At 46.1% G+C, this 25,365-nt stretch overlaps 1 protein-coding gene across 2 annotated transcripts; it reads left to right on the top strand.

Moving 5' to 3' along the window:
* Nucleotides 1-1,399: 1,399 nt before the first annotated feature.
* LOC116987656 (NEDD8 ultimate buster 1-like) lies at nucleotides 1,400-24,415 on the top strand. Of its 2 annotated transcripts, none has more exons than XM_033043883.1 (13): nucleotides 1,400-1,854; nucleotides 6,393-6,488; nucleotides 7,149-7,213; nucleotides 7,380-7,453; nucleotides 8,763-8,894; nucleotides 9,513-9,592; nucleotides 13,501-13,607; nucleotides 15,258-15,444; nucleotides 16,455-16,562; nucleotides 17,214-17,366; nucleotides 20,795-20,908; nucleotides 22,123-22,231; nucleotides 23,646-24,415. In XM_033043883.1, the coding sequence occupies exons 1-13, from the start codon at nucleotides 1,834-1,836 to the stop codon at nucleotides 23,783-23,785; spliced, it is 1,386 nt and encodes a 461-aa protein (XP_032899774.1). In that variant the 5' UTR covers nucleotides 1,400-1,833; the 3' UTR covers nucleotides 23,786-24,415. The 2 variants fall into 2 exon arrangements, with proteins under 2 accessions (XP_032899774.1, XP_032899783.1); XM_033043892.1 differs by having other exon boundaries at nucleotides 1,402-1,854; nucleotides 20,798-20,908; nucleotides 23,646-24,414.
* Nucleotides 24,416-25,365: the final 950 nt, after the last annotated feature.

Genomic DNA, 25,365 nt, shown 5'->3' on the forward strand with positions numbered 1-25,365 from the left:
GAGAGCCATGTATTAATGACCCTCACATTACAGTGGAGGTTATATTCCCAGAAAACTACCAATATTGTGATTTTCCAAATTGCAAAACCACTTCATCTGTGGATGTGTTAAGAAATGTGAACTGAAAAGAATTGAACAATTATAGAACTGAGAGCAGTACAGCACAAGAACAAGCCCTTTGGCCCACAATGTCTGTGCTGACACATGATGCCAAGACGAACTTTTACCTGCCTGCTCATAATCTATATCCCTCCATTCCTTGCATACCCATATACCTATCCGAAAGTATCTTAAATGGCACTATCCATATCCCTCCATTCCTTGCATATATACCTATCCGAATGTGTCTTAAATGGCACTGTAATGTCAAACCTCAACTACTGCCCCCAGTAACGCATTCCAGGCACTCGTCACCCTCTGTGTAAAAAAAAAATTGCCCTGCTCATCTCCTTTCACCTCGCCTTTGCTCCCTCACCTTTAAACCTATGCCCTCTCTTGTTTAATTTTTCTGTTCTGGGAAAAAAAATCTAACGGTCTCAGCAAATTCTTTTTATTTCTAATTGCAGGTTTGTTTTAGCAATGTGTCATGGAGTTATACAGTGTGGAAACAGACCCATCGACCCAACTTGCCCAAGCCGACCATCATGCCCTCTCTGCACTAGTCCCACCTGCCTGTTCGGCCCATATCCCTCCAAATCTAAGACAGATACGAAAGGCTGGAGTGACTCAGTGGGTCAGGCAGCATCTCTGGAGAAAAGGAATAGGTGACGATTCGGGTCGAGGCCCTTCTTCAGACTGAGAGGGGAACGGGAGAAATAGGCAGTACTGAATAGGAGAAATGAATAGAAGATATGCAAAAGCAACTATAATCAAAAAAATGTGAGGCACACAATAAACCATTGTTGGCTGTGGGATAGGTGACAACAACTTATATAGTTAGTGAAACAACAGGACAACAGTAAAACTAGTATCACAACTAGGATGGGGGAAGGACGGAGAGAGGGGGTGCAAGTATTACTTGAAGTTAGAGAAATCAATATTCACACTGCTGGGTTGTAAGCTGCCCAAGGTAGTGCACCCTACATTTCCTTGATTATTGTTGCTTTTTGCATATCTTCCGTTATTTTCACTATAGTACTGTTTATATATCTCGTTCCCCTGACACTCAGTCTGAGGAAGGATCTCGACCTGAAACGTCACCTAGGTGCTGGCGAGTGGCTAACTCGTCTCCTTGCAACTGCAACACGTTCGTAAAGGGAACTCATGAAACAACTTCTTAAGTTAAGGAAGGACTCAAAGTGTGGAAGTAACTGAAATGATCAGGCAGCATCTCTGGAAATAAAGGATAGGTGATGTTTTGGGGTTGGGACCCTTCTTTAGACTGGGGAACTGAGAAGCGGTCGATGGACTGTCGGTACCTGAAATCTGGGTTGGGTCGGAACTGGGAGGTCAGGAACCGGAGTTGGAAGCCCCGAGGCACATGATGGAGGCGCAGGCAAGCACCGAGAAAACACACGTGGCAGTGGACTGCGGTAGCTAGTCCAGGTTAAAACATGGACGGAGAGCAGGAGAAATCACCGAAAGGGAGCAGTGAGAGAAACTCTTGCTGAACTCCCCTATGAGAGAGGAAGAGAACTTCTTCACAGTAGGCTTTCGCTTTCCTTGAGGAGCTTCTTAAGATGATCCCTTTGTAACCAGTTTTTGCACATTCTTCAAATAGTGGTTCATTCCAAAACTAAAAGCACGTGGATTAACAACCTTGCAAGTTACTTTCACTTTCATTTTCACTTGGGAACAAGTGTGTTTAGAGAGAGCAAAACCAGCCGAGAAGCCATGGCAGAAGGGAGACAACAGGTACGCTGAAATGTGTTATAAAATGCTGTGGAATCTTCAATAGCTGACTAAAATAGAGGCTAGAGGATATGAGTGTACTTATCCATCTTGCGCCCTTTCAAGACCAAAAGACTGAATCCTTAACTAATGTTGAATTGTATTTAATCACTGGGTTTTAAACATTTCTCTTCTACCCATTTTCTCTTTGAACTACTTTGAATGAGGGTGGTGCATCTTTAGAGTTGCTGCCATTCAGGCCAGAGAGGCCAGGATTTGATCTTGACGACGGGTGCTGTCTGTACGGAGTTTGTACGTTCTCCCTGTGCGTGGGTTTTCTCCGGGTGCTCCGGTTGACTCTCACACCCAAGATGTGCGGGTTTGTAGGTTCATTGGCCTCAGTAAAATTGTAAATTGTCTCTCGTGTGTAGGATAGTGCTAGTGTACTTGGTGATGGCTGGTCGGCGCAGAACCGGTGGGCCGATGTGCCTGTTTCCACGCTGTATCTCTAAAGTAAACTAGGGATTGATGTGTCTAGAACTGAATGGGAGATGCAGAGAAAAATGATTAAGGGGAAAATAAACTTCCCTTAGAAAAACATAACTGTTGCCATCAAAGTTTAAAGCTTCTCGGTATAATCTATACATTGTAGCGGCGCCTGCTAGCGTACGCAGGTATCGAACCCGGCGCTCGGAAGCCGCGGTCACTTGACTCGGGAGGGGCTGTTGTTTTCGCGCGTTAGTTCAGCGCTGACCACCGTTGTGGGCAGAGGTGTCTGATAAGCCTGTATGCTGCAACTTGAACTTTTGAATAAAGATCTGTTGAAAACTCCAGTAGTCGTTTCTCAGACCACTAAAACATTATAGTTTTGAAGCTGTAACAAGGTCGGGTAAAACCTCTCCAGAGGGAAGAATCTAATTAGAGGGATTTTAATGTCTGGGTTTGATTTTGTGTTTGTTCACCCCATCCCCCTCCACCCTTCCTGTAGAAGTGTTATCTGACTCTGTTGGCTGGGACTTTCTGCTTGGGATTCCCCGTGCAGCACCCCAGTGAAAATGAAAGTTGATCTGAAGTTTCAGTAAACTATTGCACTTTGTTGTGAGTGGCGCAGCTGGTAGAGCCGCTTCCTCATAGCGTCAGACCCGGGTTCGCCCCTGACCTCGGGTGCTGTCTGTGGTGGTTTGCATATTCTCCCTGTGACTGCGTGGGAGTTCTTTTGGTTTCCTCCCACATCCCAGAGACAATAATAATAATAATACATTTTATTTGTATAGCGCTTTTCAAGGACTCAAAGTCGCTTTACATGGTGAGTCAAGAACAAAACAAAATAGAGCAGTAAGACAGAGATGCAAAGGGGAGGGGGACATGGGACTAAAGGTATGCAGAGGTGAAGAGATGGGTCTTGAGGCGGGACTGGAAGATGGTGAGGGACTCAGAAGTTCGGATCAATTGTGGGAGGGATTTCCAGAGCCTGGGAGCTGCCCTGGAGAAGGCTCTGTCTCTAAAAGTGCAGAGGTTGGATTTCAGAATGGAGAGGAGACCGGCTGAAATGGATCTGAGGGACCGTGAGGGTTGGTAGGGGGAGAGGAGGTCAGTGAGATAAGGGGGGGGCCAAGTGGTTGAGGGCTTTGTAGGTGAGGACCAGGATTTTGTAGATGATCCGGTGGGAAATGGGAAGCCAGTGAAGTTCTTTGAGGACTGGGGTGATGTGGTGCCAGGATTTGGTGTGGGTAATGAGTCGGGCGGCTGCATTCTGGACCAGTTGGAGTCGGTTGATGTTGCTGGAATTGATGCCAAAGAGAAGAGAGTTACAGTAGTCCAGTCGGGAGGAGATGAAGGCATGGATGAGTCTTTCAGCAGCGGGGGGTGTGAGAGAGGGTCTGATTTTGGCAATGTTGCGGAGGTGAAAAAATGATGTTTTGACAGCATGGCGGATGTGAGGCTCAAGGGAGAGGGTTGAGTCAAAGATCATGCCAAGGTTGCGGGCCTGAGGAGATGGGGAGACAGTGGTGCCGTCAATAGTGAGAGTGGGGTTGTTAATTTTGGTAAGTGTTGATTTGGAGCCAATGAGGAGAAATTCTGTTTTGTTACTGTTTAATTTAAGGAAGTTGAGTTGCATCCAAGATTTGATGGCTGACAGGCAGGAGTTGATATGGGAGAGAGGGGGGTGGTGGGGGGACTTGGTGCTGAGATAGATCTGGGTGTCATCAGCATAGCAATGGAAGTCCAGTTTGAAGTGACGGAGTATATGACCAAGGGGGGGGATGTAGATGATGAAGAGGAGGGGACCGAGAACAGAGCCTTGGGGAACGCCTTGAGTGACAGTGGCTGTAGCAGAGGTGTGGTTATGGAGAGAGATGAAGTGGGATCGGTTGGAAAGGTAGGAACGGAGCCAACTGAGTGCAGAACCATCAATGCCGAGGTCTTTAAGTCTGGTAAGCAGGATGTTATGGTTCACGGTATCGAAGGCCGCACTCAGGTCGAGGAGGATGAGGATGTTGAGGGAACCAGTGTCAGCAGAGGTGAGGAGGTCGTTGAGGACTTTGAGGAGAGCAGAGACGTGCGGGTCTGTAGGCTAATTGGCCTCTACAAATTTCCTTCTGGTGTGTAGGATGTGGATGAGAAAGTGGAATAATTTAGTGTGAACATGTGATTAATGGTCGGCGTGGACTTGGTGGGCAGAAGGATCACTTTCCATATTGCATCTCTGGTGGAATTTGTTCATCCAGAGGGACTTTCCCCGGATGCTCTGATTCAGTGTAGGATTAGTTTAAATGGGTACTTGATGGTAGGGGTAGACTCGATGGTCCAAAGAGCCTGACTCTACCAGCAAAAAACAGTGCTGGAGGAACACAGCAGGTCAAGCAACATTTTGGATCGGGACCCTTCTTCAGACTGAATTTATAATTCTGCAATCCACTGGTAATGAAAATACTGAAAGAAATAATGTTCTCAACAAAATCAGCACTTTGCTAATAATATAGAACAAGGAACTGTAAATGCTGATTTACACACACAGAGTAACTCAGTGGGTCAGGCAGCATATCTAGACAACATGAATAGGCAACGTTTTGGGTCGGAAAAAGACTGCATTCACTCATGATTTTATACACCTCTCTAAGATCACCCCTCAGCTTCCTGCGTTCCAAGGCCTAAAGCCCTAGCCTGACCAATCTCTCTCTATAGCTCAGGTCCTCATGTTTTAAATGGCCCATTACACAATGTTAGACTCCTTGAGTCTGAAGAAGTGTCCTGATCTGAATTGTCACTTATCCTTGTTCTCCAAAGATGCTGCCTGACCCGCTGAGTTACTACAGCATATTGTGTCCTTCTCCGCATGGTGGGTGGTGCCGTCAGCAATGGCAGCCTCGCCTACAGTCTGTCTGTCTTTTCATCTTTTTTGTTATTTTTAGTGTGTTTTAAAAAGTATGTGTTAATGTTCTCTGGTTTGTTTTATGTTGGGTTTGGGGGAGACTTTTTTCAATCTCTTACTTTGACGGAGATGCGATTATTTTCCGTATCATATCTCCGGTCGCTCTGCGGCCTAACAGCATGGAGCTGGCGGCCTTGCTTGAGACTGACTTTGAGCTCCACCGTGGGGCCGTGGACTTACCATCGGAGCCTGCGATCCCTTGCCTGGGATCGACGTTCCAACCGCGGCCTGCGAATATCAACATCGAGGAGCTCGCAGTCTTGGGTAGAGACTAATGCCGGGAAGCTCTAAGCCACAGAAGGTTCGGCCAGCCCCGACTCGGGAGTCAGATCATCTGGCGCGGGGAGCTGAGGTCCCCATGATGTGGGAACTTGGTCGCCCCAACGCTGAGGGCTCGACCGCCGGCTGCGGGGCCCAAGATCGCCCCGACAACGGAAAGTTCGAGTGCCCCGACCACGGGAAAACAACGAAGGGAAGAAGATTGAACTTTTATTGCCTTCCATCACAGTGAGGAATGTGGGGGAATCGCTGTGGTGGATGTTCATGTTAAACATTTATTTGGGTGTCTGGTTGATCTTTATTGGTATGCCTGTATGCCAATCTAAATTTCGCTGTACAAATGTAACGGGTCTGTCCCACGAGCATGTGACTCCATGCGGCAAGCGCGACCTAATGTGGTCGCTTGAGTCGTACGGCCTCGCGGGGCCGGTCCCACTTCGATTGCTGGAGCCGTATGGAGTTGTGCGGAGCTGGTTCTGACATCGCGCGGGGCTCCGAAAAACTGACCGTGTTCAAAAATTCCGCGCGGCAACGGCCTGCCGGCCCGCAGCTGTCTCGACAGCGTGCGCAGCGTCTTGACGCCGTACGAACTTCCCGCGGACTTCGCTCGAACTTCATGTCACTAACTCGACCTCCGCGCGGCCCCCGCTTTCGGTTTGGTCGCGCTCGCCGCATGCAGGCGTATGCTGGTGGGACCGGCCCTGTACGGGGATCACTCGACCTCCGCGCGGTCCCCGCTTCCGGTTTGGTCGCGTTTGCCGCATGCAGGTCGCATGCTCGTGGGACAGGCCCTTAACAATAAACTGACCTTGAAGCCTTGATGATTGTTTATGCTCTTCCATCACTGCAGGAGATAGAAGCTGTTGAGATGATGGTTTCCCCAGAGAGTGTCGACGTCAGCTCTGAAGATCTCCTGCTTAGCATTCAGTTACCACAGCAACCTCAGGTAAGATTAGTTCTGAAGCTCTTGGCCTCTGTCCCAGGATTACTCCATCTGAAACACCAGTATAAGATCATCCCTCATCCTCCTGCGCTCCATGGAATAAAGTCCTAGTCCGCCATTCATTTGCATGGCGCCAGAGTGTGGCCACTGTGTGTTGGTCGCAGAGGGAGATTTACTATCTGCTACCTTCACTGTGGGCCGAAGGGCCTGTTCCTGCACTTCAGTCAAGAGAGTTTAATTGTCGTTGCAAAGGTACCGCCAATGGAACAATGTAATTCTTGCAGTAGCAAAACAGGTTGTAAACACAGTGCACACAGATATCGTACAATAAACAAAAATTCAATAATTTAATAACTAAAATACTAGTGCAAAAAAAACAAAGTAGTTAGTGCAACTAAAGACATCGTTAAGGTTAGTGTTGTGTGGTGGTCAAAAGCCTGATAGTTGTTGGAAAGAAACCGTTCTTGAACATGGTTTTCAGACTCTTGTACCATGATGACTCTACACCTTCCACCTGATTGTAGGAGTGAGATGAGAGCATGACCAGGAGATATTGTGTGTTCCTGATGGTACTCATGACCTTCGTATTGTACTATATTGTACATAGAACTGTGCTGTTCTACGTTTCCTGTTCTATTGGTTAAAATCAGATTTACTTTCCAGGGAAAAGAAAAGAAAATCAAGATCAAGATCTCTGGAGATGCTACGGGGTCACATCTGTGTGATGAGTAAGTGTGATGTGATGGGTCATCTCCAGTAATGAGGTGGGCAAATGCATTCCTCTGCAGTGGATTTCTGTGACACCTAATGCTTCCCACAGCTGTCTGTGCTAATTGCGAGTGTGCTGATTTATTGCATTGATTGATTTGTAACAAGCTGAATTACGCATTCCAGAATCATGAACCGTTTACAGAATACCAAAAGGGAGAATGTGCAGTTGATTTTCAAAGGGAAGAACCTGAATTTGAGTAAGTACTAATTCCAGTTGCCTTATCAGTTTGAAGAAGGGTCCCGACCTGAAGCATCACCTATCCTTGTTCTCCAGGTATGCTGCCTGACCCACTGTGTTACTCCAGCGCTTTATGTCCTGCCTTATCTCATAAATCTTTACAGTGTAATAGTGCACAGTGGTGCAGCTGGTGGAGCTGCTGCCTCACAGCATCAGAGACCCGGGTCTGATCCTGACCTCGGACACTCTCTGTGTGGAGTTTGCACGTTCTCCCTGTAACTGCGTGAGTTTCCTCCGGGTGCTGTGGTTTTCTCTCGCATCCCAAAGACGTGCAGGTTTGAAATTACCCCTAGTGTGTAGGGAGTGGAATAACATAGAACCGATGTGAATTGGTGATCGATGGTTAGCATGCACCCGGTCCTGTTCTCATGCTGCTTCTTTCAATCAATTAATCTCATCCTAAAAACGTGCTGGTTTGTAAGTTAAGCGATATCTGTAAATTGCCCCTAGTATACATGAGAGTGGATGAGAAAGTGGAATAACATAGAACTAGTGTGAATGGGTGATCAATGTTTAACGTGGGCCTGAGGGCCTGTCTCACCCACAATGTCTGTGCCGAACATGATGCTAAGTTAATGAATGAATGAATGAGACATTTGTACTGTATTGTCACATGTATCTAGGTGCAATTAAATTATTTGCTTTGCTTACATTACCCGAGTATGCAAAGGATCGCCACGTATAGGGTGCCAACAAGGTTACAAAAGTATTCATTATAGTCCTGATGTCATTATAGTCTTTGTTCTCGGCGCGCCCCCAATCCTGTCGACCTTACCTATGCCGGTGACATTGGGTGTGCGGGTATGGGTGCAGTCAGTGACATTGTGGGGGTGGGGTATAGTGTGGGTACAGTCGGTGACATTGGCTAGTGGGGGTGGGTGTTCCCGTTTACATTAGGTGGGGTGGGTACAGTCTGACGTGGAGGTGGGTACACTCGGTCACATTGGGCGGGCAGGGTGGTTGCTCTCAGTGACATTGGGTGGGTGGGGATGGGCACAGTGTGACGTGGGGGTGGGTACACATAGTCACAGTGGGCGGGGTGGGGGGTTCCCGTTGACATTGGGTGGGGATGGGTACAGTGTGACGTGGGGGTGGGTACACTTGGTCACAGTGGGCGGGGTGGGTGTTCCCGGTGACATTGGGTGGGCGGGGCCAGAGGCGGACACAACTGGCGATTGACACCGTGGGTTGCACGTATTAGTGTTGCCCATCAATGGTCTACCCCTTCCTCATGGCCCTTTAACAACACTTCCATTGACTCTCTCCAGACAAGACCCTCAGTGAACAAAACGTGAAGAACAAGGGGGTCATTCGGTTCACTCAGATCAATCAGGGTGAAAGAAGGCAGATGGATCTGACCTCCAGGATTATGAAAGGGGCAGAAATACTGGCAAAGCGAGGTCAGTACAACTGATTCCTCCATTTACAACATCCATTCACCGGTTGTACCCATCCACCATGAACATACTAATAATTAAACACCTCGAATGAGGATGTTGCCAGGAGACAAGTGCCTGAGCTATCAGGAGAGGTTGAGCAGGCTAGGAGGGGTGAGGGGTGATCTTATAGAGGTGTACAAAATCATGAAAGCCACTAGCACAGAGGAAAGGCTTCCATCAGCATTCCGCACATTGGGTTACGGCATCACAGATGCTTTACAAGCCAGATGGAAGCAGAAAAAGAAAGACAATCTATAGAGAGGAGTGGTTAAGTAAAATTAGAAGAATTTTAGGGAGGGGATCCTGGAAGTGAAGGCTCCTGAATTTCTGACGGTTGAGGAGCAGATTGGTGTCCTCATTGCTGAAAATGCAAGCTGGATACACTGGGAACATAAGTTTCACATTTGCCATGGAATTATTCACTAACTCATTTTTTAAGACACAAGGAACTCAGATGCTGGTCTACAAAAAAGGGCACAAAGTGCTGGAGGTACTCAGTGGGTCAGGCAGCCTCTCCGGAGGACACAGTGAGGCAACGTTCCAGATAGGCACCCTTCTCATTTCTGATCTTTCTTTCAGGTGAACATTTTGAAGAGAAATACTTAAACACTACAAACCACAGAGTTGAAAATATTGATCTAGCTGAAGGTGAAAAAGTGGTGAGTATTTCAAGCTTGAAAAGGTGCACCGAAGATTTACGAGGATGTTGCCAGTTCTCGAGGGCCTGAGCTGTAGGGAGAGGTTGAGCAGGCTGGGACTCTTCATTGCAGCGCAGGAGGATGAGGGGTGATCTATAGAGGTGTACAAATTAATGTGGGGAAGAGATCAGGTAAATGCACAGTGAAGGGGCAATCGAGAGCCAGAGGACATGGGTTTAAAGCGGGCGGGCGGGGGGGGGGGGGGGGGGGGGATATATAATAGGAATCTGAGGGATAACTTTTTTTACACAAAGAGTGATGTTTGTATGGAACAAGCTGCCAGAGGAGGTAGTTGAGAAATAGAAAGCAGGTACTAACGCAGCATTTAAGAAACATTTAGACGGGTACATGGATAGAAACATAGAAAATAGGTGCAGGAGTAGGCCATTCGGCCCTTCGAGCCTGCCCCGCCATTCAATATGATCATGGCTGATCATCCAACTCAGTATCCTGTACCTGCCTTCTCTCCATACCCCCGGATACCTTTAGCCACAAGGGCCACATCTAACTCCCTCTTAAATATGGCCAATGAACTGGCCTCAACTACCTTCTGTGGCAGAGAATTCCACAGATTCACCTCTCTCTGTGTGAAAAATGTTTTTCTCATCTCGGTCCTAAAAGATTTCCCCCTTATCCTTAAACTGTGACCCCTTGTTCTGGACTTCCCCAACATCGGGAACAATCTTCCTGCATCTAGCCTGTCCAACCCCTTAAGAATTTTGTACGTTTCTATAAGATCCCTCCTCAATCTTCTAAATTCTAGCGAGTACAAGCCGAGTCTACCCAGATAGAATAGGTTTAGAGGGTTATGGCCAAACACAGGCAGGTGGGACTGATGTAGATGGGACATGTTGGGCGGTTTGGGCAAGTTGTACCGAAGGGCCTGTTTCCATGCTGTGTGACTTTTTTCTACGACTATTTCTGTAAGCAGATATTAAATCATCTCAGAACTCCTAATCTGTTGGCTATTATTAGGAATTAAAGAAGCTGCTTAAATGCTACCACTGAGTTTTCTTTTGGGCGTTCACATGATATTGCCTAGTGGAAAGCAGAAACCTGAGCGTGAACGACAGATTGTCTCCTCAGCGCACTACGGAAGGTGTCTTGTACTGAAGGTGCTACCTTTGAATTAGAATGTTAAAATGAAGTACAAGTTAAGAAGCGGCAAAGTGACACAGCGGTAGAGTTGCAGCCTTACAGCGCCAGAGACCCAGGTTCGATCCTGACTACAGGTCTGTATGGAGTTTGCACGTTCTTCCTGTGACCGAGTGGGTTATCCACAGGTGCTCTGGTTTCCTCCTACATTCTAAAGATGTAAAGTCACTAGCGCAGAGGAAAGACTTCCATCAGCATTCCGCACATTGGATTAAGGTATCACAGATACTTTACAAGCCAGACGGAAGCAGAAAATTCTGTAAATTCTAAATTGTCCCTAGTGTTTAGTATCATGTTAGTGTTCGGGGTGATCACTGGTCGGCACGGACTCGGAGGGACAAAGGGCCAGTTTCCACTCTATATCTCTAAAGTCTTGACCCACTGGTGAAATGTTCTTGTCTTGGCTCCATTGTCATCTGACTGTCAGTAAAATCTTTTCTCTGGACTGAGGGGAGACCAGATAGAAGTATATAAAATGATGAGAGGCAGAGATAGAGTCAGAATGTTTCTCTCAGGGTAGAAATGTTAAAGAGTATAGAGATGATGTGAGGGGTGATCGCTGGTTGGTGCGGACTTAATAGGAATCCGAAGGGTCCATTTTGACGCTGTATCTCTAAAGTCTAAAGTCTAACGTCTGATAACAGAGGGGAAGAGACTGTTATTACCTCCTCCACAGCCAACAATGGGCTAATGTGGGTCCCACCGGGTGGCGCCAGCAATGGCTGCCTCGCCAACAGTCTGTTTGTCCCTTCCTTCTTTGTGTTTTAATAATATGTGTTAAATGTATGTTTTACAAGCCAGATGGTGGGGGGCGGTTGGGGGAAACTTTTTCAAATCTCTTCCCTCGACGGAGATGCGATTTTCTTCCGTATGGTATCACTGCGGCCTAACGGCGAGGAGTTGGACGACCTTTGCTGGAGACCGATTTTTACAGCTCCACCGCGGGGAGCCTACGGGACTTTAACATCGCGGAGGCTGCGATCACTTTGCCTGGGATTGACCACTGAGCTCCATCCATGGGTGCTTGCGGACTTAACATCACGGAGCTCATCGTCTCAGGTTAGAGACCAACTTCGGGAACTCCAAGCCGCAGGAGCTTCGATCGCCGTGACTGTGGGAGAATAAAGAGGAAGAAGATTGAACCTTTTGCCTTCCATCACAGTGAGGAATGTGGGGAATCTGCTGTGGTGGATGTTTATGTTAACTTTTATGTAGTTGCGTGTCTTGTTGCTTTTTTTGTTGCTATGGCTGTAAACATCACCTATTCCTTTGCTCCAGAGATGCTGCCTGACCCTCGGAGTTACTCCAGCATTTTGTATCTATCATAGAAACATCGAAAATAGGTGCAGAAGTAAGCCCTTCGAGCCAGCACCGCCATTCAATATGATCATGGCAGATCATCCAAATCAGTACCCCGTTCCGGCTTTTCCCCCCAAATCCCTACATTCTTTTAGCCCTAAATCTAATTCTCTCTTGAAAACATCTAGGGAATTGACCTCCACTGCCTTCTGTGGCACAGAATTCCACAGATTCACAACTCTCTGGGTGAAACAGTTTTTCCTCATCTCAGTCCTAAATGGCCTACCTCTTATTCTTAAACTGGATCTGGACTCCCCCAACATCGGGAACATTTTTCCTGCATCTAGCCTGTCCAATCCTTTAAGAATCTTATATGTTTCCATAAGATCCCCTCTTATCCTTCTAAATTCGAGTGAATGCAAGCCCAGTCGACCCATTCTTTCATCGTATGTCTGTACCGCCATCCCGGGGATTAACCTGGTGAACCTAAGCTGCACTCCCTCAATAGCAATAATGTCCTTCCTCAAATTAGGAGACCAAATCTGCACACAATACTCCAGGTGCAGTCTCACCAGGGCCCTGTACAACTGCAGAAGACCCTCTTTGATCCTAAACTCAGAAAGCTGGAGATGTTACATTTAATTCCGTCTAAATCGTTAATATATATTATAAATAACCAGCACGAGCCTTGCGGTACTCCACTAGTCACTGCCTGTCATTCTGAAAAGGACCCGTTAATTCCTACTATTTGCTTCCTGTCTGCCAACCAGTTCTCTATCCATGTCAATACCCTACCCCCAATACCATGTGCTCTAATTATGCACACTAATCTCTTGTATGGGACTTTGTCAAAGGCTTTTTGAAAGTCCAGATACACCACATCCACTGGTTCTCCCTTATCCATTCTACTTGTTACATCCTCAAAAATTCCACAAGATTAGTCAAGCATGATTTCCCCTTCATAAATCCAATCCTTCATAAATCATCATCTTAGACCTTGTGCTCTGGAGTAGGACTTTGATCCCACAACCTGGCACAGTAGCGCAGCAGGTAGAGCCGCTGCCTCACAGTGTTTGAGTCCCAGGTTCGATCCTGACCTCGGGTGTTGTCTGTGTGTGGAGTTTGCACATTCTCTCTGTGACCGCGTAGGTTTCCTCCGGGTGCTCTGGTTTCCTCTCACGCCCCAAAGACGTCCGGGTTTGTCGGTGAAATGACCTCTGTAAATGACCTCTAGCGTGTCGGGGGAGTGGATGAGAAAATGGGATACCATAGAATTAGTGTGAACGGTTGATTGATAGTCACCATGGACTCGGTGGGCCGAAGGGCCTGTTTTCGTGCTGAGTCTCTAAAACGTATTATTTTGCAGACAGATTCCCATGTTTGCTCACTTGCCCTTTGCGTTTATTTGGTGGCAGGTTTTTCTAACGGCCTTGATTCTGCACGAGGTTGCCCGATGGAATATGAAGAGGAAGGATTATAGACAAGCACTGATGTTTCTGGAATACGCCGAGAATTATTTCAGGTAATCAATTTTGCATTTTTACGTCTTTTATCATGCTTATGCCCCAAAGTAGTTAATTATAGTTCTAATTTAAGTTAATCACATTGTGTCTTTACAGCATCTAATATATGTACATTGCGGCTTAGAGTAAGCTGTACCACTTTCAACCTAATTAAAGGAAAATGGTTCAAATTAAATTTATGCGGCACAGAGCCTCTGCCTCAATGCCAGAGACCTGCGTTCGATCTTGACCTCGTCTATCTCTAATCTAAATTTACTAAACTAAAGGTTTTGCATTTGAACACTCAAAGCATCTGCAACACGGTAGATCAACAAATTATGCAAATGGTGATAAATGTGTTTGATATGGAAATATATAAACAGGCCTTGATAGAGTAGAAACAAAGAACTACAGGTGCTGGTTAATACACAAAAGTGCTGGAGTAACTCAGCAGGTCAGGCAGCATCTCTGGAAAGCATGGATAGGTGGCGTTTCGGGTTGGGATGAAGAAGTCTGAAGAAGGCTCTTGACCTGAAACGCCCCCTGAAATGTTCTCCAGAGATGCTACCTGACCTGGAGTTACTCCAGCTCTTTGTCCTCTTGATAAAGGCGTTTCCTTTTGAGATACAGCAAGTAAACAGGCGCTTTGACCCACCGAGTTCACGCCGACCAGCGATCCCCGCAAACTAACACTATTTATTATAGACACACTCGGAACAATTTACAGTTTTACCAAGTCATTAACCTCCAAATCCGTACGTCTTTGGAATGTGGGAGGAAACTGGAGCACCCGGGGAAAACCCACATGGTCACAGGGCGTACATAAAACATCGTACAGACAGCACCCGTAGTCAGGATCCAATCCGGATCTCTGGCGCTGTAAGGCAGCAACTCTATTACTGCGCCACTGTGCCGCCCCCATTGAACATATGATAATTGAACACTTAACTTGACACTTGACCAGATTAAATACACAACTGCATTGTTGTGTATTTAACCATTATTACAGCAACTCTACCGCTGCAGTGATCGGCTACTTAAAGCTAATTGATTGTTAGGTGCAGAAAGCATAGCCGTGATATTCAATACCTCATGTCCGGCTGCACTAAGGAAGGGATGCAGCCTAGTTTCAGTAGAAAATGGATTAGTGGAGATGATTGATGGGAGTTGCTGCCTTACAGCGCCAGAGACCCAGTATCGATGCTCTGTGCAGATTTTATATGTTCTCTCTGTGACCGTGTGGGTTTTCTCCAGGTGCTCCAGTTTCCTCCCACACTCCAAAGTCATGCAGGTTTGTGGGTTAATCGGCTTTGGTAAAATATTGCCTCTAGTGTGTAGGATAGAACCAGTGTATGGGTGATCCTTGGTCGGCCTGGACAAGATGGGCCGATGGGTCTGTTTCCACGCTGATTCTCTAAAGTGTAAACAGATAACTTAGAACAAAAGCCGAGAGGGCTGAAGGCACAACTATTAACATTGGAGTGACAGCAGTCGGCCAAATTCAAGAGACTAGCATCCAGCGGGAAAATTCAGTCGTCCTTTAAATATAAAGTGGGGTTGAATTCAATTTAAACTAACCTTCCATACAAAGCAGGACCTGGTTCTGAAGTGCTGGAGTGGTTGGGATGACCCTTCCTGCATTGGTTTAATGCGTTTGTCCATTTTTACAGGCAATGTAGCCAGGAGCTGTTCAACAGTGTTGACAACTACGGAGCGCTGAATCTAGACATTACCTGGTGCTACCTGCAGCTGCAAGACATTCAGCGCCTCGTGGAGGCCAGAGAAAGATTAGAAAATGCTGAGAAGTACTTCAATCAATGCTTTGGAAAAAATCAGCAACGTCTTAAAGAACTGGAGGTTGGTTGTTTTTATTCCTACGAGCAAGGTCACAGTCTTTATTTTGTATGTCATCATGCATTTGGGCAATGGCCTCTGGTGAGGCAAGCATTTACTACCCATCCCCACTTGCCCTTGATTGGGTGGTGCTGGCCCGACAACTTGAACTAAGGTGGTCAACATGGGCGGTCAGAAAGTAGTCAACAAAGATAGACACAAGGTGCTGGAGCAACAGAGCAGGTCAGGCAGCATCTCAGGAGAAAATGGATGGGTAACGTTTTGGGTTTGGATTCTTCTTCGGACTGGGCAGTGTTCACCACTTTTCACAATCTTCTTCGTTCCTCGGTGTTCGAGTTGCCGAACCAGGCCGTGATGCAACCAGTCACTGTGCTCTCAACTGTACACCTCTCCGATTTAAACGTGGCTGATCTGTCTCTCCCTCCTAACCCCATTCTCCTGCCTTCTCCCCATAACCTCTGACATCTGTACTGATCAAGAATCTATCTCTGCCTTCAAAATATCCACTGACTTGGCCTTCACAGCCTTATGTGGCAAAGAATTCCACAGATTCGCCACTCTCTGACTAAATAAATGTCTCCTCATCTCCTCTTTAATAGAACATCCTTTAATTCTGAGACTATGACCTCTAGTCCTAGACTCTCCCACTTAGTAGAAACATCCTCTCCATATCCACTCTATTCAATAGTTTCACTATTCTGTATGTTTCAATGAGGTCCCCCCTCATTCTTCAAGTACAAGAGGGTATTCACTGACATATGGAATCTCCTCAATCTTCTAAGTAACTAGAGGCGTTGATGGGCTTTCTTTATGACTGCATCAGTGTGCTGGGTCCAGGCCAGGTCTTGTGAGATATGCTCGCCCAGGAATTTAAACGTTTTGATTCTCTCCACCACCGTCCCGTCAATGAAGACAGGTTTGTGGACCCTAGACCTTCCCCTTCTAGAGTCAACAATCAGTTCCTTGGTTTTACTGGAAACTAAACTCGGGAATACTTTGCTTTCTCTCCGCAGGACAGGAGTGGGAGACACCGTATACTGTTCCTACGTCTTCAGGTTCTCTGGGGAGTTTGGTTCTTCCTTAACCAAAAACTCGATCAATCCAGGGAGGGCTTTTGTAAGGTAAAGTATTTAGGTTCAGTTAACAATGTATGGCTTCAGGAATTGTCCTCAATTATCTCCATTCCTGAAGCCAGTGGCACTTTGTGTCTAAGGAAGCGGATAGGGGCGGGGAAGTTGATGTCACTCAATCCACACAAAGTGCTGGTGTAAGGAGCGGGTCAGGGTGGGTGACGTTTTGGATTAGCATGGAGTCTGAAGAAGGGTTCTGACCTGAAACATCACCCATTCTTCTTCTCCAGAGATACTGCCTGACCCGTTGAGTTACTCCAGCACTTTGTGTCTAATTTTGATTAGTTTAGTGTCGGATTAGTGTAAATTGTAGGTGTAAGTGTAATTGGTGTAGTTTGTAGGTAGTGTAAACAGCAAAGACTCAGTGGTCCAAAGGGCCTGCTTCCATGCTCTCCCTATCTATCTAAATCTATAAGCGGATTATAGCTGGGCAATGAAGGAAACAACTTTTTACCACTAGTCCAAGGGAAAAGATGCACAGCAGATTAGCATCTGTTTTGGGAATTTCGACGTTGATAGTGCAACCCATCATCCTCAGGATTGCAAAGTAATTTGGATGCTTGAGTGTGCCTATTTTTCACGCATCTGGCGTCAGTCTGTAGTTCCGCACACTGGGATAAGTGTTTATTCTTCTACCTTTAGGCAGAGGAGCTGTTGGATCAGTTGCTGGTGGATGACCTCTCAGTGACTGAGCTCGTGCATCAAGGTTGCACCACCAGGGAAGCACGACTAGGTCTGCGGGCTTCTGACGGCAACATCGAGGAAGCTAAGTCATACATTGAAGAGAAGAGGCAGGTCAGTGCGTCTACCAGGGGTATCAGTCTTACCATCCGAAAGTGAGCTATCTGTGGGTGGAGTTTGCACGTTCTCCCTGTGACCGCGTGGGTTTCCACCGGGTGCTCCGGTTTCCTCCAACATCACAAAGACGTGCGGGGTTTGTAAGTTAATCGCTCTCTGTAAATTGCCCCTAGTGTTTGGGGAGTGGATGTGAAAGTGGACTAACTTGGAACTCATATGGTCTTTAGACTTTAACTTCAGAGATGCAGCGCGGAAACAAGCCTATCGGCCCATCAAGTCTGCGCCGTCCACCGATCACCCCGTACACTAGCACTATCCTACACACTTAGAACAATTCACAATTTTACCAAAGCCTAATTAACCTACAAACCTGCACGTCTTTGGAATGTGGGTGGAAACTGGAGCGCCCGGACGAAACCTACGTGGTCACAGAGAGAACGTACAAACTCCGTCTAACATGGGTCTCTGGCGCTGTAAGGCAGCAACTCTACAGCTCTACACTTCTGGAAAGTGTGCTGGCTCTGCAGAGTTTGCACATATCCCCTCTAACCCCGTGGGTTTTCTCTGTTTGTTTGGGTTTCCTCCCACATCCCAAAGACGTGCGGGTTTGCAGCTTAATTGGCCTCTGTAAAATTGCCCCTAGTGTGTAGAGAGTGAATGTGAAAGTGCGATAACTTAGAACTCATAGAGTCATATAGCGTGGAAACAGGCCCTTCGGCCCAATTTGCCCACGCCATCCAATCTGCCCAATCTACACTAGTCCCACCTGCCTGCGTTTGGCCCATATCCCTTTGAACCTATCCTATCCCCGCACCTGTCCAAATGTTTTTAAAACTAGTGTGAATGGGTAATCAATGGTCAGCGTGAACAATAATCCATTCACACCCTCACCCTTCTGCCTTATTCCATTGCCCCTTTCACATATTCAATTGCATCTTTTTCCAAAATGTAGCTACTTCTCTCTTGAAAAACGTTCCAGATTCCAATTCCTTTTTGTGCTTAGTATTCCATATATTGGTTTATTATTATTGTCCTGTTTCTCCCCCCCCTTCCTCCCACTTCTCCCATTATCCTACCCCTCTTCCACACCCCCTCTCTCTAGGTATGTTGCAAAGCCTACCTGAAGCGTCGTTGAAAATCTGTCGCTGCGGTGTGCGCGATTTTGGCGCCGTTTAGAGGGGGGCGGGTTTAAAACGCGATTTTCTCTAGGCTGTTCAAATCGAAGATGTTCAGCCTAGTTAATTATTAACGAAAAATCGCTGGAAGACCCCGTCGCAAAAGCTATTATTAGTTTTAAAGGCCTCGTATAATAGTTATAGTAGTTTAAAAATCCATCTCTAAACCCGCGACCGCCAGCAACCGCAAGGTCTCATAAAGCAAATAAATGAAGTTAGACTGTATATTTTTACATTAAAAAGGGCTTCTAAAGATCCCTTTATACAAAGTTTAATATTGCGAGTAGCTCATTTTGGGCCCATTATATCCCGCAGTATTTTTCTGGGCATTTGGGGCACAAATCTACCGCAATGTGAACGTTCTAAACCAGCGCGTTCCACAGGGACCCACTGGAAAGCTGATTTAAAATGGGCATTTATTTACAGCAATTGAACACTGAATTCCTTCCATTTGGTCTATAAATTAATGTAAATGAGATTTTAAAATCATGTTTTATTGTGAATTATTTGTGAATATTATTTGGACATTTAGGCTATTTAAAAATGTTAATCATTTATTAAGAAATGGATAGATGTTTAGATCTAGTAATTGAAGTCTGAAATTAGCTACAATTAGGTAACTAACTAATTATATGCTTTAATTTCAGGTCATCCAAGTAAGATTATTTTATGTTTGTTTCAGAATGCTTCAATCTATGATAACTGAAAATTTCATTCAGTTCTCTTAATTTTTAAGAAAGTTATGGGCTTTTGACTGTTCACGATCACAGCTTTTTTGTTATGTCCATAGAAAATCAATAGGGAACAAGATGCTCATTTCCGAGTATGAAAATGGCCATAACTTTTTAAATACTTGAGATATGAAAGTGAATTAGGTGTCAAATTAAACTTATTTTTATGCTTTATCTGACGGGATAAATTACAGATTTGATTTTTAAAATCTCAAAATTTTGTAACATTGCTACTCTCTCTCCCCCGTTCCCTTCCACCCATTTTCTCCCTCCAATTATACAGTACAATCCTCTTCTTAGTTTTGTTGAGTTCAGTTCAGTTTTGAGATACAGCTCGGAAACAGGCCCATGGGACCACCGAGTCCGCGCTGACCAGCAATCCCCGCGCATTAACACTATGCTACACACCCGAGTGACAATTTATAATTGTACCGAGCTAATTAGCCGACAAACCTGTGCCACCTGTGGAAGGAAACTGGAGAAAACTCACGCAGTTCACAGGAAGAATGTACAAACTCCATACAGACAGCACCCGTAGTCAGGATCGAACCGGTGTTTCTGGAACTGTAGGCAGCACATCTACTGCTGTGCCACCGTCTCTTTATTTGCCCCCCGTTTGTCTCCTTTTCATTTCTAGCCTTTGTCACTTACTCCACCCACCTTCCAATCAAACCTCTCTCATCCGTACCCACCGATCACTTGCCAGGCTTGGTCCTGCCCCCACCTCTCTTTTCCAGCTTTCTCCTCCCTCTACCACAATCAGTCAGAAGCAAAGATACTTGGTCAGAAGAAGGGTCCCAACCTGAATCGTTGCCTGTCTCTGCCCTCCAGGTTTGCTGCCTGACGTGCTGAGATACTCCAGCACTTTGTTTTGCTCAAAGTTCCAGCACCTGCAGTTCCTTGGGGCTCCAGTGTAAAACCGACCACACACAAGCTGAATCACACATGAGTACATTAAGTAATGCAAATGAAAAAATAACCAGACTGCAGAATACAGCATTACAGCTAAAGAGAAAGTGCAGATAAAAAGACAATGTACAAGGGCTGCTTGGTAGATTGGAAGATCGGGAATGTGTCCTTGCTTCTGACAGATCCATCCATTGATCGGATAACATTGGGGAAGAAGCGGTTCTTGAATCTGGTGGTAGTCAAATGTCTCAAAAACCTGTCCATAAAATTAACCTAATCCTCTTAAAGAACATGCTGGAAACACACAACAGGTCAGGCAGCATCTGTGGAGAAAGAAACAAGGATAATGCTTCAAGTCAGAATTAAAGAATGGTGTCAGTTACAGACCCACCAAAAGACTTTATCAAAACCTTTCGTCTTCATTTCAAACACTTTTAACCTTACCTGTGCTCATAAAAGTCTTTTCTCAGCTCACCTTCGTTTATGCCTTTTGAATAAATCTGTTTCAAGTTCTTCTATACACTCTCCAGAGTCTTAATATACTTAGTTTAGTTGAATGTCACAATTCCTTGTGTCTACTTTTTTGTAATTCTCATTTCCTAATTTTAAGCAGCAAAAGGCAGCGGCACAGAGAAGAAGGGAAACACTGCACAGGCCGATAGGTGAAGGCCATTCAGATGACACTTGCTCTGAGAGGAACGGGACATCTGATCAGATAAACCAGGTGAAGTAAAAGTACTGGAGGAGACACAGTAAAAGCTAACACATCACATGCCGGAGCTGACAGGTGCATTTAATCTGGTCAAATGCCAGGTTAAGAGTGTTTGATTGTCATATCTTCAATGGTCAGTGGCCGAGCATTGAGGGCGTCACGGTGGCGCAGCTGTAGAGTTGCTGCCTCACAGCGCCAGAGACCTGGGTTCCATGCTTACTATGGGAGCTGTCTATACTGAGTTTGTACATTTTCCCTGTGACCGCAGGTGCTCCGGTTCCCTCCCTCACTCCAAAGACGTACAAGTTTGTAGGTTAATTGGCTTTGGTAAAATTGCAAATTGTCCCTAGTGTGTAGGATTGTGCTAGTGTACAGGGTGATCGCTGGTCAGCATGTACTCGGTGGGCCTGCTTCCAAACTAACAACGTATCTCTAAACTAAACTAAACTTATCTAATGATTAATGGTGCATTATTGTCACTTCTGCAAATGTACGGTGAAATTTATTCCTTACATACAGTTCAGTAAAGTATTGTCACACCAAAGCACCATCCCGGATTAGCAAAGTGTACTGAAATGGTCAAATGAGACTGCACGCAAGAGGCACAGGGTTTGGGCGACATTTTCAAAGTCTAGTCCACGCTCCAGATCTTGTGAGCGGGGCCCGATCCAAGCGAGCCCCAGGCTGCTGCAGGGCCTCCAGCTATTGCTTTCCATGGACGTTGCATTCTGACTAGCGAACTCATGTCCAGGGCAAGTGGCTGGTCCAGCTGGTGTAGGTCTTATTATTTATTTTATTTTAGAGATACAGCATAGAAATACTGAGTCCACACTGACCAGCGATCACCCGTACACTAGTTCTATCCTACACTCTATGGACGACTTACGGAGGCCAATTAACCTATAAACCTACACGTCTTTGGGATGTGGGGGGAAGCCGGAGGGCCTGGAGGAAACCCACAGGGAGAATGTGCAAACTCCACACAGACAGCACCCGAGGTTAGGATCTAACCCAGGTACCTGGCGCCGTGAGGCAGCGGATCTACCGCTGCACCACTAGGTGGTGTAAACAGTGACGGACACGGCATAAACAAGAGCAAGCTTCAGTCTCCCATCTAATGGGCAGCATCTCGTGACAAGACAAGTCGAGTACGTGAAAACAAGAAAGCAACAGTGGCTTACATTAAGTAAATACCCTAAGCCTCTCTGTCTCCTGTTGATGATCAGGTGGCACAGATCAATAGCAATTCTTCACCAGCTGCTGGATCACAACTACAGCCTCCGAATGGTGAAACCTCGTCTCCCAGCTCAACACCAGCCACCTCTGCATCAACAGGTAAGGAAACCAAGTGAACATTCACAGTGATTGAGAGTCACTGAGTCAAGTGGTCCACACAATGCAGACATGTGGCCTTCATACCTTGCCAATCTTTTTTACCCGTCTATACTAATCCCATTTGCCTACATTAGCACCAATTCTTTCATTCCCTTGCCTAATTAAATGTCCATCTAAATTCCTCTTAAATATAGTGATGGTATCCAATGCCACCGCCTCCTCTGGCAGCAGGTTCCCGATAGCAACCACTCTGTGTAAGAAAACGTTCTCCTCAGATCCCCTTCGAAATTCCTCCTCCTCCATTTCTTTTGAGTGTCCCTGTATTCTGCAACTGTGCCCTGAGTTCCTGTTACTCCCACTAGGGGGAAGCATGCTCTCATCATCCACCCTGACAATCACCGTCACTTTCTAACACCTTTCAATAACATCATCTCTCATTCTTCTAAACTCCAATTAGTATTGTCCCAACCTGTTCAGCTTCCCTTTGTATGTCAACCCCTTCTATAGGAGAGGCGTGTCATAGAGTCGTACATTGTGGAAACAGGCAGTTCGGCCCAACTTGCCCACACCGACCAACATGCCCCATCCACACCAATTTTTGTGCCTTCCACCACAGTGATGAATGCTGTGGTGGATGTTTGTGTACATTTTTATTGTGTATTGTGTGTTCTTTTTTATTGTACCGCTGCTGGCAAATTCATTTCACTTGCACTTTATGTGCAACTGACGAATAAAACTTGATTGATGACCAGTCCCACTTACCAGTGTTTGGCCCATATGCCTCTAAACCTGTACTACCTTTGTACCTGTCTAAATGTCTCTTAAACATTGCAAAAGCACCTGCCTTAACTACCTCCTCCAGCAGCTCGTTCCATCCACCCACCACCCTTTGTGTGAAAATGTTACTCCTCAGGTGCCTATTAAATCTTCCCCCCTTCACCTTCAACCTATGTCCTCTGGTTCTCGATTCCCCTACTCTAGCCAGGAGACTGCATTTACCCAAACTATTCCTATCATGATTTTGTACATCTCTACAAGATCACCCTCATCCTCCTGTGCTCCAAGGAGTCCCAGCCTGCCCAACATCTCCCTATAGCTCAGTCCCTCGAGTTCGAGCAACATCCTCGTAAATCTTCTCTGCACCCTTTCCAGCTTGTATTTGTACTTGTACTCGCCGCTCCCACTTCCTCTGGTAGCTCGTTCCATGTGCGATGAGTGACCTCTGCACATTCTTCCCTGAAGGCAGCACTGCCCTTTGCAGTCTCACTAGCAGTCTCTCACATGGCACCTCACCTGTGGCTAATGGAGATGCAACAATCTGCACTCTTGCTTCCCTCAGCATCTTGGGATCGATCTCATCAGACCCTGGAGATTTCTTCGCCTGGCTTTGATGTATTTATTTCCTAACTATCAGGTGCCCAAAGCAATCGTGAGGACGATGAAATACTGAGAGAAATCCTGACCTACCTGCCTAATGATATTGATGACTACATCGACATGTCCCTGGAGGAAGAGGAAGTCATCGTCCGTCAGTACAAGTCCAACTTCCATTAGAAGACTGTCTGAGGCACAGCCTGACCCAGGGAATGGTGCACCAGCTGCAGGTTTACCAGATGCCAATCAAAGCCCCGCTCGCTGCGCAATGGAATGCAACAGCAAATGAAGATCTGCAAACTCACACAGCAGTGACATTTACTTTATTCAACAATATTTTATTTGTCACATGTGCAACTGCACAGTGAAATTATTTTTGCATATTTACACATGCGGGCACCACCATATTTTGGTGCCATTTCCATAGTCCAAATTCCAGTCCGCCCGCAGCGCGGTCTACCGGAGCGGAGCGGCTCCCGATCCAGGTAAGGCCCAGGTTCCTGCAGAGCCTCCCTCCATCACCCACGATCAGCTCGGGCCCGCAAAACTACATCCCTCTCCTCTCCCGGCCACCTTTGTGTCCCGGGGGCGCCCCCTGCAGCCGACCTTGAAGACGTTGGAGGCATTACCCTGGTTCACCCTCCCACCAGCCCTTGCCCCTCGGGTCAGTCATCTCCAAGTCAAGTCAAGTCAACTTGACAAGATGTACAGTGTAATGAAAGTGGCAATGCTTGCGGGATTGTGTAAAAATCTACAGAACGGAATAGAACAGAATCAGTATTTACATGTTAGAAAAAAAACAATTGTGAAAAGACACAACACAACAGTAAATGCATTTCGTTGTCTCTGTATTGTACACTGACAATGACAATTAAAATTGAATCTGAATCTGAATTACTACTCCAGCAGCTCCCTTCCTGTTCCACGGTCCGCCAAGCCTTCGAGTCAGGTCCTCCGTGGCTTCCCAGTTCCGCAGCCCCAGTCTTTGTGCATTCAAGTGCAATCCCAACAGGAGGGATGATACAGACCTTCAGGGACATGATGTGGGGGTCTCACCAGTGTGTGATCCAACTGATGTGATTGGGAAATGTGTATCAAGGAATAAAGACTTAGCCTCTCATTCTCTCTTTTTGTGTTAGATTTCCATCATTAGCTACAAATCTTGAAATATATAAATGCATTGCGTGCAGCAGTAGTATGGGTGTTAAATGTTGCTCGGCCAGTAATTCAAAAGTCTGGGCTAGTGATCCAGGAATAAGGATTTAATATAAGTGATAGGAAACTTAATTCAGATCATTATGAGCGGCATTGATAAGGTAGGCAGCCAAAACCTTTTTCCCCTAAGTGAATATCAAAGACTAGTGGGCATAGCTTTAAGATCAGAGGGGGAAAGTTTAAAGATGTGTGGGGCCAGTTTTTACACAGAACGTGGTGGGTGCCTGGAACGTGCTGCCAGGGGTGGTGGTGGTGGAGGCAGATATTATAGTGGTGTTTTAAGAGACTTTTAGATAGGCATATGGATATACAGAGGATGAAGGACATGCAGGCAGTGGAGATTAGTTCAACTTGGCACTGACGTTGTGGACCTATTCCTGTGTTGTGCTGTAATATGTTCTTTGTCTTAACATCCCAAGAATGATTAAATAAACAAATTCCCTTTCTTAAAGTCTTTGTGAATGTTTCTCGATGTAAATGACAATCTCACCTTTTCGACTCAACTCGACTCTCGGATATTTTCCCGAGAATGAATCGATGGTCAC

Source organism: Amblyraja radiata, chromosome 2, assembly GCF_010909765.2.
Source record: "Amblyraja radiata isolate CabotCenter1 chromosome 2, sAmbRad1.1.pri, whole genome shotgun sequence".
In the NCBI taxonomy this organism is placed as follows: domain Eukaryota; kingdom Metazoa; phylum Chordata; class Chondrichthyes; order Rajiformes; family Rajidae; genus Amblyraja; species Amblyraja radiata.